Raw genomic sequence first — 16,096 nt, forward strand, 5'->3', positions numbered from 1 at the left:
TTTTATAAATCAGTATAGTTTGCCCGATCATTTTGTACTTTTTCTTTTCTAATATAACTTATATTTAATGTGGCTGGGATTAATGGCCCTCTTATTTTGTTTATTAATTCGTTAATTATGGGGAAAACTTCGTTAAGTACCTATCATTAGGAGTAAATTTTCATTAGTTAAAGTGTAATTTTATAAATTATTTTTGTTGCGGGCTAGAATATACACGACGATAGAGTTGTAATTTTATGTCTTAGCGTTGCACAGATATCCAGCTCACACGCAGAGAACACAAGATTTTTGACACAGAAAATTCTGAAAAGGGGAAAAACGACGTGGCCTAGCCTAGTTGAAAAGATTTCACTAGAATTTGAGTTGAGTACAGTGGGCTGACTCGTCCTTAAGGACGATCATATTACAAATGCCAACTGCATGGCGAGGGAGGGGAGGCAAGGGGGGCCCCCCCTAAAAAATTGAAAATTTTAGTTTTTAATCTCAAGACAAAATCAAGTTGGAAACTTCAAGAATTAAATCGGAGACCATGTGAACTCCGATTTCAGTTAACTTATAGTCAAACTGAACGTCTCAAAAATACGAACCCAACAACACCAAATTCAACTCAATCCGAACCCAAATTAAAGGCCTGAAGCATATTTGGAAGGTTCAAATCATAATTTGTATTACCAAACGGTTTCCAAACATGACATTCTTATAGTCGAATCGAGCGGCTAGACAAGACGAATCCAACGAGTCCAAAATTGTCGAATTCTGATATTACTAAGACATTTAAATGCTCAAAAAATAGTCCACGATCAAGATTGATCATCCATTCAAATCACTCTCAATTTAATTTCCTATTCATTTACATTTTTTTTTCTTGATTGATATCATCTTAATCCTATATTGATTTGATATTAAAGAGATTTTATGATTTTTTTGTGCAATGACATTTTTAATATCACATATTTAGTTAATATATTAAACATGTTCTAGCAAAAATCAAGTAATTTGAAGATTGATGTCATTTTGTGAAGGAATAAAATAAACTAATTCACTACCAAAGTTTTATCATTTTTAATACTGATTATATTGGTTCAAAGCTTGGATGTAAAAAGTTGAAGGAAAATTAAAATAAACAAATTTTAGGCCCCCCCTAGATATATTTTCTGGCTCTGCCACTGGCCAACTCAATGGTTGAAGTCTATTGTTAAATCTGACGTCACTTGGAAGTTGGGGCGTCGGTTAATTGTCCGGTAGTGAGTTGGCATAACTCTGGCGTTAGTTGATGGTCTGACGGAGTTTAGGGCATCACGTAGTGATCTGGCGGAGTTCAGGCCCTTAGGTGGTGGTCCGACGAGGATGAGGGTCTCAGGTGGTGATTCGACGAAGGCGAGTGCTTCAAGGCGAATGTGAGGGCCTCAAGTGGTGGTCTGGTGAAGGCAAGGGCCTCAAGTGGTGGTCTGGCGGATCAACGATGTCAGGTGATGGTCCGGCGGAACTCAGGTAGTGGTCGAGGTGGAGCTTCTTCCTTCTCTTCATTTTCTTCTTTTCTTTTCTTCTTGCTAGGGTCCCTTTTCAAGAGAAATGAGGGGTCTATTTATAGATTTATGGAGTGGCATGACCCGTAAATATGTGAGAGATCGAGAGTAAATAGGGAGGGTAAATGGGGGAGTGGTTGGATGGACGATCGATATTAAATCCCTTGATCATGGATTGTTTGATGGATCTTTGAATGTCTTAGTGATGTCAGAATTTGGAGATCTTCGGCTCGTTGGATTTGTCTTGTTGAGCCGCTCGATTCGAATATAAGCACATTATGTTAGGAAGCCGTTTGGTAATCCAAATTGTGGTTCGAACCTTCCAACATCACTTCTAAACCTTGATTTGAAACTGTTTGGGTTTAGATCGGGTTCGATTTGGTGTCATTGGGTTCGTATTCTCGAGACGCTCAGTTCAACTATAAGTTTGCTGAAATCGGAGTTCGAATGGTCCCAATTTTAATTTCAGAAGTTTCCAACTTAATTTTGCATCGAGATTCATGCCCGATCATGATAATTTTTTGGATGACATATCAATTTTGTTTGAACAAAAATCTTCAATTACTGTTTCATGCCATTCTTGTTTGTTGGAAGAATGAATCTATCAAAATTAATTAAAATTTTCTTAAATGCTTATGTCAACACATTTGCTCTATGTTAATGGATTATCGGATGTCACCATTCACCAACCTATTTGGTATCAGCATGTGGATTTGAACATTTTTTAGCCTTTTAAATGATGTGTCATTATTTGAGATAATTCAATATGTAACAATAAGTTAATTGAATAATAACAAATTATTTGAGTTGACTTCCCTTAGTAGTATTTCTTTAACCCACTTTGAGAAGTAATTGATGGATGTTACGATGAAGCTATGTCCTTTGAAGGATGGTGAATTGGTAGGGCCAATAGTAAATGCACCTCACATTTAAAAGGGCTATGGTGCCACCATTTTAGAGATCAATATTTGTCACGACAAGAAAATCTGATATGAATCTGACCCATAAATTTTGGGTTCGGGTCAACCCGTTTACGAAATGAGTCGGATTCGGAAACCATATTTTGACTTGATTGTATTTTTTCTGATCGGGTTAGGGTCAACCTGAAAACTCGAAAGCAACCCGAAACTGACCCGTTTCATTGTGCATCGCGGTCATCCATCGTGGTCGCCCGCTCGTAGGGCTCATAGTGCTCGCCTGTTAGCCCGCTTGTTGGGCTCGCAGTGCTCGCTTGCTCACCCACTCATCGGGCTCGTAATGCTCGCCCGCTAGTCTCACCTGCTCACCCGATCACGCTGGCTCGCCCACTCGACCGCCTGCGCTTAGTCACCAATCACCCTCATTCCTGATCAGTAGGTTGGGTCGTGCCATGCCAGGTTAGAGGAAGGTCTGGGTTTGTGACCTATTTAGCTAATCGAGTCGGGTCAGTTGAAGATGGGTTAATTTTGGGTTGACCCGAAACCCATTATGATACTCTAACACCATTTGATGAAGTGGATTGGGAGGTTGACCATATATTTTGCATTAGTTGCACTTATTTGGTGGGGATCATGCATGTAATCTATTATTTTGATTGGCCAATAATATTCAAATCTTTTGATTTTGATCTTCATTTCATGACTAGATAGTTGTGGGTGTTAAAGTCTTTCATAAACTTCAGTTATAACATTCTAGGTTCTATTATTGTCTATTTGTACAACTACATTTAATTCAAGAAGCTACAATAAAGAGTATTATTCATAAAAATGATTATATTTATATTTTTATTTTTAACATAATTAATTATTCTTTACATAACTTACTCTTATAAAATAGTTAATGATTGTTTATGTCCATTCATGTTCTTCTTTAGTAGTAGTTAATGTTGGAATTTTTTATATTTTAGAAGTCAACTTCTCTTGGGGTTGAAGTTATATAGGTATGGAGATCTTATATTTTGGATTGTCATTGTTACTGATTTTCTATTAAGGTTTGTCATATCTATGAAGGGTTTTGTGAGTGCATCCACCCTACTATTGTTCTTATAAGATGTTAAGGCCACATCAAGACAGTCGCTTCCCTCTAACTATCGGGGTGGATATCATATTCCTCACGCCTGACTATTTTGGGGTGCATTTCAAACCAAAAAAAGGCTCTAGTTTGTTCAGTTCAGTAAAGTTAACCGTCTACCATGCATAGCTGTGCCTGGCCAGACCGATAGCCAAGGCCGAGGCCAAGGTATGAATCATTGGCTGGATCGAGATGCATATCTCAATATAGAGAATGAGGGCTCTCATGAAGCCTTAGGGCGAAAGCAATTATTCCTCTCACATTATGAACTTTGCTAACTTCCTAAAACACTGGCGACCCTTCTTTCTTTTCATCATTTTCAAAAAGGGGAGCAAAGCTTGTTTTTTGCTCCCTCTATTGATAAATCAGGTTCCCTCCTGTCGTGATCTAACTTGAAATTATCAAAAAAATTGGAAACTATCTATCCTATTGAAGATCCTTATTCTCAGGCATCGTCTTTTTCAAAGAGTTTTTAAGGAAAGAGAAAACAAAAGACATGGCTAAGGGGTAAAGAATTTGTGACCACAAGGAAATATTTTGGCAAAGTTTTATGACCCATTTGATGATTTTTAAGAGGCATTTAACTTTATTAATCTTAAATTCTTGTATCATCTCAGTAATGATAACTCATGAATCGCCCATGATGTATTTTTTGAATGCTTAGGACTTATATTGTGTCAGTGGGAATTATATTGTAAAAATTTGGATAATTTTAGGGAACCTCTGAATTGGGTTCGTTTATATTAAGGAACTTGCTACATTTGGTGCCAATGGATAGAAAGATTAGAAGAGATGTTGTTGGAGTCCTCTTATTCAGTTAATTTATAAGCTGGTTTTGTGTTTATGGTTTATATGTCTATAGTGGAGGTGGATGGGTGAGTTTTTTTTTTGTTGTTGCAAATTTAACGATTTTTAAGACGAAAGATTGTATTTTGTTTTAATAGAAATGCGGGAAATGTGTTTATAGGGTTGGTTTTGAGAATGAAAGGATTTTAAAATTTATTTTATGTTTTTTTTTAGCTTGAAATCTTTTGGCATCAATTTCCTTAATTTGGCATGATTCACATTTTCCACTGTAGGGTATTTGTGTTCAAGCATGGTGGCTAGAGTTCAATGCTAATAAATGATTGCATTGCATGCTATCAATGCTTTGTCTATTGACTAGCTAGAAAATTGGAATTGGGTGTGTGTAATGTATTAAAATTTGAGTTTACTTACCATTAAAAAGAATCAAGATGTAATTTAAAAAATAAAAAAAGCAAAAAAACAAGATTGAATTATTAAACTTTTAGTTTTTATGTACCTGTTAAAACATTAGCATATGTTCTATCAAAAGGAGTTATATATTATGTATTTAATCATAGATCAATTGTTCAATTTGGATAAGTATGGATCCATATTCATGTGTTTCAAAAAAACAAGAGAAAAATATATGTTATTGAATGAAGACTTCATGAATATATTTTGTTGATGTCCGATAGTGTTACGTAAGTTGCAAACGCTATCCAAAATACAACAAGATTCTCTCAAGAAAAAAAAAATGTTCACCGAACTTATGACTGAGATATAAACCATTCATGGATTTTCTGAAGAAGAGATTGATACAATATATGCAAACTTATTGAAGAACCTGACAATGATACAATCTTTCCTATCAAAATCTATGGAGTTGAAGGCTAGATGGATGTGTAAAGAACTAAGGAAATTTATTTATGTTTTAAAAAATATTAGAACTTTTAATTATAATAGCTATATTTTTTGGAGTTCTTTTGTATATATATATATATATTTGCACGCACGCACGCGCGCGTGCATTTTGAGCTTTAATGCTTGTATTTTGGATTTATGAATCATTAATGGTAATGTTGAGTATGTTTGTAGAAATATTAAATTTACTCTAAATAGGATTGCTCATTTTCAAGTATCGAGTCATTCTATTTTCAAGTGCTCATGTTGCAATTCAGACTCCTGAGTTTATGTTTTTGATGATAACAAATATTATTGATTGTCAATTTATTTCTTCTATTATTTGTAGTGCATATTTGTTTGTGTTGACTAACATTTTAGATACAACATGCACTGTTCTCTGAAGATTCATGGCTCAAGGTTGTACGATATGAATAGATCACACTGCACGAAATCCAAATTGTACAATCCTAATAGGGAAATTTGAACTGATCGCATTGTACTAATTGGTAATCGTACAATACTAACAAGTTAAATTATGAGCATCATACTAAATGATTATGCATATTTACAATAAAAGACTAAATTACTTATTCCTTTTTTCATGCAACAAAACAAATCCTTAGTGTTTTTACAATAAAAGACTAAATTACTAATCTCTCAAATTTAACTATTGTAAATTATTTTTATTATTTTAAAAGATAAATTTTATATGTATATACATATGGGTGTCAATATTGGACACGATCCGAAAATCCGACACGAAAATTTTGGGATCGGGTTAGAGTTTTCGACTGGTTTCAAAAATCGGGTCGGATTCGGGTTGGCCCGAAAACTCGAGAATGACCAGCTGACCAAGCCTGTGGAGGCCAATACAGCATGACCGAGGCCACTCAAGTGCCTGCCATATGCCAATGTCGGGGGTGACCGCGCTGACCGAGGCTGCCGCATGCTTCTTTGCCCACGAGTCGCCCATCGTCGCATGCCGCGCTTGCTCTGTTGCTCGCATGCCTAGCCGTCCAGCACTCCAACCGTCCCGCCTCCGGCGTCCCACCGCCCATGTCCGGCTTGTGGCATACCGCTGTCCCACGTTCGACACACTTCTTTCGAGTTGTGTCGAGTTGACCCGAACCCGAAGCGGGTCAGGTTCGAGTCCGAAAAATTGACACGGTTGTAAAAATGGGTCGAGTTCGGGTTGACCCGAATGGTGTCGGGTCAGTTCCAGTAACTACTCGAACCCGACCCGTGACCCGAAATTGACACTCCTATATATACATGTAATCATGAGAGCTATGTTTCAGGATTGTGGGGCAGGTTTCAGGATATGCTTCAGAGATTGTGCGATCATGCGGGGTTAATTAGTACTTTTGATCTATGTAAAATAGAGGAAGCCCTAGATAAACAACCATAAAAAAGCTTTATATACTGACCAAATAATGGAGTTATAAACAAATTACTTTTATCAAGTATTACAGCCAAACAGCTTAAAAAATTAAGACGTTTTGAAAACCTAGACGCTATAATTAAGCCGAATAAAAACGGGAGACAAGGTCAAGCTCGAACCCGGTCGCGTCTGAGTTAGGTTCAAATGCCGCGTCAATAGACTGCCGAGTCAACGATCCGGCTTCCGGTTCGCAGTCGGAGCCCAAAGTCCCCAAATCTCCGCTTTCTCCTCGATTTGAAGCCTTCGTCCTCCTCCTCTATAAAGCACGCCTGCAGGAATCCATAGTTCTACCTCTACAAACTCAGACAGAAAAGTGATCGAATTCAGGCTCCGTACCAGGGCTTCCTTACTCTGCATATCTCTGCATCTTCCTTTTTCACTGTGTCTGAGATTATAAATTTCCATGCTCTGGGCTTAACGGCATACTAAAGAATTTCTTTTGCGTTCATTTGTGAACGGTAGAGAGAGCGCGCGGCCAGCAACTTCAAACGGTCATAATTAGAGGAGACGGAGGACAGTGGCCGAGACACAGAAAGGGGCGAGCAGCAGCGCTGGGTAGTGCAAAAAAACAACTTTTTTGCCCTTTTTTTATCCTTCTAGATTCGATTCCCGAGTGAATATCAGAGAGATTGGTGTTTATATGTGAGAGAAAGCGAGCGAGGGAGGTGCAAGATAAGAGAAGATAGTTGGCCAGAAGGCGCTGGGTTAAGGATCGATCGGAAGTTTACTATTGATCCGATCTGCGCAAGGAGCCCGTGCCTTGTTTTTGCGGTGAAGAAGTGAGGAATAATACATTATTAGAGATAGATTTTTTTGGAATTGGATTTGGTTTTGGGTTCACGATGCCGGAGGGTGGTTACCACTGTTCGAAGAAGACGGATGATATTTGTGAGAATGTCTGCGGCCAGGTAATTTTTTGTTGCAAATCTGTTAAAATGTTTAATTTTTTCGTAAATCTGTTTGATTTTTTTGTCGATTTTGATGCCTTGGGTAAATTGATGGCAATCGCATCGATCTGGGAGGTTTCTTTTTTGTTTCCGCCTCAAAGCCCTTGAATGTTGGGGTTTCTGGTTGGTGCTTTATTCGTCTTTTATATGTTTCTCGGATTGGTTTCGCAATCGTTTTCCACATTGGATCTGAAAGCAAAGCACTTCGTTTCCTTTATCCGTGGTTGTTCGGGATTTTGCAGAGCTTTCTTTTTTCTTCGTAAATAACACGCCTGCTTCTGTCTCTCCTTCTTCTGCTTTTTGACTATCTTTAGATCGCAATCGATCAAAAATCTGGATTACTTATTTTTATTTATTGTAAAATGGCTAACAGGCTTCTAGGGTGGGATTGAATATGTCAAGGCTTCTATGCATTCTCCGGGGATTTGATCTGAAGGCTCTTTTGCTTTTATTTGTGGGTATCCCACTGTTCATCCTTGGAATCTACTTACATGGCCAAAAGTTTACCTACTTCCTCCGACCGCTCTGGGACACTCCCCCTAAACCTTTCAATGTTATCCCCCATTACTACAATGAAAACGTTTCAATGGAGAACCTTTGCAAGCTTCATGGCTGGGGAATTCGGGAAACTCCAAGGCGGGTCTTCGATGCTGCTCTCTTTAACAATGAAGTTGATATGCTTTCTATTAGGTGGAATGAACTGCACCCCTATGTGTCGGAGTTTGTTCTTCTAGAATCCAATTCTACCTTCACTGGGAGGGTAAAGCCCCTCTTTTTCGCTCTTAACCGTGACAAGTTTAAATTTGTGGAGTCCAGGCTGACTTATGGTGTTGTTGGCGGTAGATTTAAGAAGGGAGAGAATCCTTTTGTTGAGGAGTCTTACCAGAGAGTGGCTCTTGATCAACTTATCAGAATTGCCGGCATAACTGATGATGATTTGCTCATCATGTCCGATGTTGATGAGATCCCCAGTGGCCACACCATCAACCTTCTGAAGTGGTGTGATGACATTCCTGATAAGCTTCATCTGCAGCTCAAGAACTATCTGTATTCCTTCGAATTCTATCTTGATGATGATAGTTGGAGGGCCTCCGTTCATCGATATAAGCATGGAAAGACAAGATATGCTCATTTTCGTCAAGCAGATGACTTGTTGGCAGATTCAGGGTGGCATTGTAGCTTCTGCTTCCGCTATCTCAGTGAATTTGCCTTCAAGATGAAGGCCTACAGCCATGTTGATCGTGTGAAGTTCTTTTATTACTTGAAGCCTTCAAGGATTCAGGAAGTGATTTGTCGAGGAGCCGACCTTTTTGATATGCTTCCAGAGGAGTACACATTCCAGAAGATTATTGCAAAATTGGGTCCAATTCCCAGTTCTTATTCAGCTGTGCATCTTCCTGGGTATCTTCTTCAGAATGTTAACAAATTCAAGTATCTTTTGCCTGGCAACTGCAAGAGAGAGAGTGGTTGAGTGCCATATTTTCAGTATGAGATTTTTCCATACACATTATAGGGCATACTCTTCGAATACCCTGAGATATTTGTCTAACTTAGTTTGATGATTCTTTTTAGGGAATTTCGCAAGCGTGACCGAGAGAACTTTCATTTTTTTTGTGTTTTGCCATTGTATTTAAGGAATAGGTTGTATTGTATCATGCTTGCGGCGGTTGGGATTTGTTCGATTGCCCGAACTTCTTCTTGAGGATTATAGATAGGATGCTGATCTTCATCCTTTCATCCGTTATTGGTATGCTGTGCCATAGAATTCAATGTAAAGTGCATACCAAGTGAAATTCTTAATCTTTAATATCATGGAGATTTTTTAATTCCTTTAAATGTGACTGATCCTATATTATTCTTTCTTTACACCTTGTACTCTTTACTACTTAATTGAACCATTAGTTCATTTTAACTATTTTTTATGGTAGTGCCTAGGTCAAAACATTACATAGAGCAAAAACGTTGGGATTGAAATTCTAAGTAAAATGGCTTTGTTTTTTTTTTTGTTGCTTTTGTTAAGTATTTCTAGGACTTACAATATCCTCATGGCCTGTGGATTTACAGAAAATTAACCTGGAAGGTATAAATGCTTGAGGGATTATATATACCAAAGCTTTTTTAAAGGAGTAATCCGGTGCTTGCAAAATGTCATAACCAATGCAAAAAGGTTGAATTGAAATAGTTTTATATGTTTCATATGTAGATGGATGGCATAAAGCACTATTGCATCACCCTTTACAGATTATTATTATTATTATAAATTTTTTTATGTTTTTCGAAATGGCAATGTTTTCTCAGATGTTCTACCTTTTTTTTTATATTTAATTCTGTATTTGGATGGACGCATGAAATTCTTTTGAAACCTGATGAGTTTGACTTTGAATAGGAGAAACAATGGGTGATATTATGCAGATCATATTTTTTTTACGTTGATTTAAAATATTTTAGATTTAAGCTTCGTTTGGAACGGCTTTCTTACTACTTCTTAAAACAATTTTTTAGTTTAAAATTTTTAATTTTTATACTAAAAAGATACTTTAAGAAGCAATAAGAAAGCCGTCCCAAACGAACGAAGCCTTATTTTGAGATAACTGAGATGCATGGACAATTAATCGACTCTTATATTGCACTCATTTTCAAATAATTTTAAGGATTCTAAAACACATTATGGCCAAATTTTGGTAATAATATTTTCACCTTTTTCTCTTTTGAATATTGATCTTATGTAGGTATTACACAGGGAGATAGTTTCTTCTTCAATTGATTTTATAATTTATATTTTATCACCCCCTTGTTATCATGACTCATGACATTACAATTTGAGAAAAATTTTGGATCAGTATATTCTGATCAAAATTTGATTAAAATGAGTTCTATATCTATCAAAGTTTCTTTGGGATGTGTATCAATTAAAGCTTATATTGCACTTATTTCAAAATTATGTGTACAAAAGCTATATTCCTCCATTGCCATTGCCTCTTGGTAATTTGTTGTGATGATCAAGCTAGCTGTGAGTATCTGTTTTGATGCACAAAGTTCTTTCTAACAGGAGAACCTCTATTTGTTGGGATTAGATCTATTGTGAGTATTTATAGTATTTCTCCAAAAGTTTTTCTAATTAGCTAAGTTTCTCAATATTTATTAAATAAACCTTGTATTACCTGTGTTTGCAGGGACAAATACTTCCAGAGAATCTTCCAAATTATAAGGTGCCCAGTCTTAGCATGAAGACTTTTTCAGTTTTACCTTATCAAGTCTTTTCCATTGCACTAATCGTCTCCTATTCATGTATTTACCTATAGTTGCTAAGTTGAGGAGATAGTTTACTCTGTCCGAGTGGGAACTTATGATGTTATTACCAGAATAAGGGAATTTAGAGGACTGTAAAGTCTTAGCTTTACTTTGTTCACAACTAGAATTTGTCTGAGAAAAAATCAATAGATGATATTATATAAGAAGTTGAAGAAAAGTTCAGCATATTGAGTTGCATATGCTGACCATGTCTTTTAGGCTATTTTTTCTTTAAATTATAGTTCATGTTTGAGAAACACATACTTGTTGCATAATATTATCGATTTAAGCTATATTCCTAATTATAATTACACAATTTTTTTTATTTGAGGATGAATTCATACTTGTTTAAAGGCTTGATGGTGTAGTTATTTGGTTGATTGACTGAAATAAATATTAGGCCATACCTATTGTGTAAAAGAGATTTACATAATATAATTTATATGATTGCAGGAAAATTTAAAGAAAAAATTGCCATACTAATATAAATATATATGGTTTTTTTTTTTTTTAAATCTTAAGAGGGAGGGGGCTGAGAACTTGTACATGCCTCTCACTAATTCGACCACTTTCAAGATTCAACTAAAAATCTTGAACCGACCTAGCCGGCCCCATATGGGCCAGCTCTAGTCTACAGGAGGTGGGTCAAATCCCCTCCTATGTGATTGCCACCCAAGCCATGGGCCCCACAAGGCTAATTAAGGGAGTCAGCTAGGTTAGGAGGAAAATGAATTTTAAATTCAAGTGAATTAAAGCTTTAAATAGACATGAGAGGTTAGGGTTATGTTGGATTATTGTTTCTCTTGAGTTCTCTTTGGTGATTTGGGCTCTAGATTCTTCGTCTAGAGATTGGGAGAGAACGATCCTCCTCTCGAATTGATGATCAATTGTTTTTTGCTTTATGTTTGCTTTGCTTTGATTTCACTAATACAATCTACTGTCTTGGGTTGATTTCGTTGGCGTTCTTGTGTTCTTTATTGCTATTTTTTACCAATTTGTTCTTAGGGTTGCTTGCGAACTCAAGTATTTCCTATCAGATTCATTGGTTGGCGGGACTTTTTTTTTCTTTTTTTTTAAGTTTGTAAATACAAACAATGTTGATTGATGTTTGCACTCTTCTAGTTAAGAAATGATATACACTCCAAAAAAAAAAAAAAAAAAAAACTCATGCCACAAGGTCACGTTAAAATGATTTGACATTCTTCCCATTTTTATTGATCCACCTAAACTCTAGTGGTTCTAATAAATTGCTGTGTATATTTGTTTGGGGAGTGTAGCAATATTCCATCTGTTCTGGTAGGTAATGATTAGAGCTTGGACATCCTCAAGCTTTTCTTTTGAGAATATAAAAATCATCTTAGCATGATCTGCCTCTTGTGATGATCCTTTCACTGGTACTTGTAGCTGAATGCTGATTGCTGCCAAACTGTTGTAACATCTAAGATTACCAATGGGCAAGAAGAAAGGAGCTGTAGAAGGTGAACCAGTTACTCTGTTTTATTTATCTTTTGTTATGCAGAGCGAGCTGCTATGTATAAAGCCTGGAAAATGTTTACTATATTTTGATTTCATAGAGAAAAGTTTTACTAGTTCATTCATTCTTTTAAAATATGATTGAACTCTTTATGTGGCTAAGGTTTTTGTAACCCAGGTTGATTGGTTAAGAAAGTTCAGAAATCCCAATCCTTGCAGGAGTTGAAATATTTGTTGGTTTCTCCTTATTTTCTCAAATTCTTGGTTGAGTTGAAGATGGCATAAGATTAAGAACTTTTTAGATTCTTCCTTGAAGGTATTTTTTGTCTTCTTCTAGATTTCTAGCATATTCTTCATTCTTTTTGTAAGGCTCTTGATGTTTATTTTATGGTGAGAATTATTTCATTATTCAATTGAGGAACAACGCGGACTTATATCATTATTGATCACTAAGGACTGGACATTGCCGCCATGGTTGTTCTCTGGCTTAGTTTTTCTCATTCTAGGGTTGTTACTTCTCTACGAAATCTATAAAATGTACCTCTTTTGGCTGAAGATACGTCTCTGACCCCTCATAAGGTTCAATGATGCTTTCTTAGGCTTCATTTGGGATAATTTTTTTACTGCTTCTTAAAACAATTTTTTAATAAAAAATTTTAATTTTTTTATTAAAAAGTTGCTTTAAGAAGCAGTAAGAAAGCCGTTCCAAACGAAGCCTTAATTAGACACTTCCTTTTGATATTTTCTTAATCATTTTATATTTCTTCTTTGGTGTGTTATAAATCGGAACTTATTCCCTACAATCATCTTTGCCCAATGCTTGCATGTCTCTTCTTTGACTCTAAATTTTATAAATTTATAGTTCCAAAGATCATCCCATCACAACAATTTGAAAATGTCAAACTCATTCAAATTTAATTTCTTCATAGCATTAAAGTTGATTGGTTAGAGATCAAACTATCTTGAGTCAGATTGATCAATTTAGTCAATCATTTTTTTTGCAAAGTTCAACAAAGGTCATACAAGAGGGTTTGGAGTGACAAAAGTATACAAATTTGACCTCAATTTGTACTTATTGCGAGTGATACATAAATGGTGTCTAATCATCAAATATTTTTGTCTAATTTTGCGCTCTGATTTCACATTGTTTAAGGCTTCGTTTGGAACGGCTTTCTTACCGCTTCTTAAAGCACTATTTAGTACAAATGTTTAAAATTTTGTACTAAAAAGCTGTTTTAAGAAGCGATAAGAAAGCCGTCCCAAACGAAACCTAAAACTTTTCACATTTCTTATACTGCTACAAACCTTTACCTTAACTTCTTTAGATATATTGCTTTAAAAGCTTTGAAATAGCATACTCAACCACAAAGGTCATTCACCATAGTGTAGGGTTTTTATATTGTATTTGCACCTCCAATTTTGAAGAATGATGATGATTCCTAATATATGACTATAATTAATACAAACTATTTCAGTAAGTTATACCTCATAATTTTTTTTTTTTTGAAGCAAAAGTTGTCTCTTGTGTGTTGTAATGTTATATTTATGATTGTATATAAAATCTTCTTCTGAAATTAAGATAATAAATTCTCTTCATTTAATGCTTTAAGATAAACTGCAAATCATTTGGAGCAAAAATGACCAAAAACTACTAGTATAGATCTCATTGAGCTCCTAAAATACTTAAATTGAGTATGGAACATAAAAAAAAAAAAAAAATCTTTAGGAATCCAAAAAAAAATCAAAATAGTCCCAATTAACTCCTAGAACAAGACCCCTATGGTGTGCATGAAGCAATTTTTGCAAACTTGTATCCTTTCCTCCTTTTTTTGGGAATCTATAATAATAATGATGATAATAAACAAATGTTCCAATCAACATTAACATTAACACTTATTGTAGCCAACAAGTGAAGCATATATGCTATCAACACAAATGTTGATGTCCATCATCTCTGGTCTCTATAAAGGCCAAATATTGTTTTCTTGGTTGCTACTCCTTCTCTATAAATAGAAAACTCAAGCAAACCATAATGATCACTTGATGATATTTTTTATATCTCAATGTTTCACTTATTTTCATCTTGTAAGTCATTTTCAACAGTTAATATTAACTGCATTATATGAATATTTTTCCATTGAATTCAGATTTATTTGGTGGATGATGCTTGACCGTACTTTATGGATCTATATCTCTGACATCTTTTTGGTTGTCTTTCGATGCCTCTATTTATAGAGCTTGGAGACTTATATTATAATATATATGGAGTATAGGAGTTATACTACCAGTCTTTGGTGGCACTTACAATGAATTTTCAGTATATTTGCAACTCCCCAAATTGGATGAATTTCAAATACATAAAAAATGAATTAGATGATAAATTTTAAATACACCAAAATTTTACACTGCATTTATTTTACTTCAAACAAACGTTAATATTTTTAAACCACCGTCGCCCAACTACAGTCCTACTGGCCGAACGAACAGACTCACACTCTTTTGAGAATAACTCTCATATCACTAGATTCTTCCAACTACCACCATGTAATGTGCTCTATATGATGTATAATTACTACATCAAGCCAAGTCCTTCCCCACATATAAGGGCCTCATTTGTAATCAATAATGAACACTAGTAGAACTATTTCAATTGGGTCAGGTCATATGATTTTATTCCTTTTTTAGGGGTGTTTCTTATTAATGTTATACCCCCAATCTTTCATTTGTTTGTGTGCTGGATCTTTGTACAAAGTTAGGTCACTAAACTCCATATCTCTCTACCGCCATGAATTTTTCAAGACACAATCTTTGTATATACCTTAAATGTTTTCAATTAGAAATTATTATTACTCATATTTATGTAGCAATGTTGATATCACAAACAAAAATTAATTAATGATATCATATCTATTTTAATTAAATATTTTTTTTACTTAGAAAAGATTATTACTCATATTTAAACAGCATTCCAAATGAAAAGATTCATTAAGACTAGATGAACATTCCACTAAACATGGAGGAAACAAGCATAGAATTACTAGTTCCTCTGACCAAGCGTAGTAGGATATGTGGCTATGAAACGCGTCCAGTCGTTATGAAACGGATACGTTCAGCTAGAAAATATAAAGAAATTGGTTAGAGTTAATCTAAATAATTATTGATTTACACAATTAAATTTTGATTAGTTTTAAGAAACTTAGAATTACGAAAGCAACTACTACTACAAAAGCTATCTTTTGCATTTATCAATTAAGCCCTTAACATATGATATAATTTAAAAAAAAATATATCCCTTAGAGAAGCATCATTAAATATGTAGTACATTAAAAAAATAATGTAAAAAAATCATTTAGAGAGCAATTTTATAACTGTAAGAACTGACTTTCTATAATACAAATAAATTTGCTATAGTCCTAAGTTTTGTTTTGCCAAATGAAGCCAATCTTCTATTTACTAGGCAAAAACTAAAAAAAAAAAAAGGGCAAAAACTCAAAAAAGCCCTAATTACCCATCTTCTTCTTCATTTTCTCTCTACCTTCAAATCTTCTAAGCAAAATAATATATTTACAATAAAGCTATACAACTCATTTAAACATCGCTTGCTCACCTACACCCTCGAAGCAGCACAAGAAGCTTGGCTACAGAGGGCACAAACAAGCAACTAAGTAGATACTCTAATG

General features: G+C 35.2%; 1 protein-coding gene across 1 annotated transcript; it reads left to right on the forward strand.

The window, feature by feature from the left end:
- The first annotated feature begins 6,893 nt into the window (after positions 1–6,893).
- LOC110102613 (beta-1,4-mannosyl-glycoprotein 4-beta-N-acetylglucosaminyltransferase) lies at positions 6,894–9,518 on the forward strand. The gene is made up of 2 exons (XM_020831021.2): positions 6,894–7,613; positions 8,026–9,518. Exons 1-2 carry the CDS (start codon positions 7,548–7,550, stop codon positions 9,121–9,123), a joined length of 1,164 nt encoding a protein of 387 aa, XP_020686680.1. The 5' UTR covers positions 6,894–7,547; the 3' UTR covers positions 9,124–9,518.
- Positions 9,519–16,096: the final 6,578 nt, after the last annotated feature.

Source organism: Dendrobium catenatum, unplaced genomic scaffold (assembly GCF_001605985.2).
Source record: "Dendrobium catenatum unplaced genomic scaffold, ASM160598v2 fragScaff_scaffold_637, whole genome shotgun sequence".
Taxonomy (NCBI): domain Eukaryota; kingdom Viridiplantae; phylum Streptophyta; class Magnoliopsida; order Asparagales; family Orchidaceae; genus Dendrobium; species Dendrobium catenatum.

Coding starts and splice junctions, on each gene's coding strand:
- LOC110102613 (XM_020831021.2), top strand. CDS start 7,548: ATGCCGGAGGGTGGTTACCACTGTTCGAAGAAGACGGATGATATTTGT. Junction 7,614..8,025: donor GTGAGAATGTCTGCGGCCAG/GTAATTTTTTGT, acceptor AATGGCTAACAG/GCTTCTAGGGTGGGATTGAA.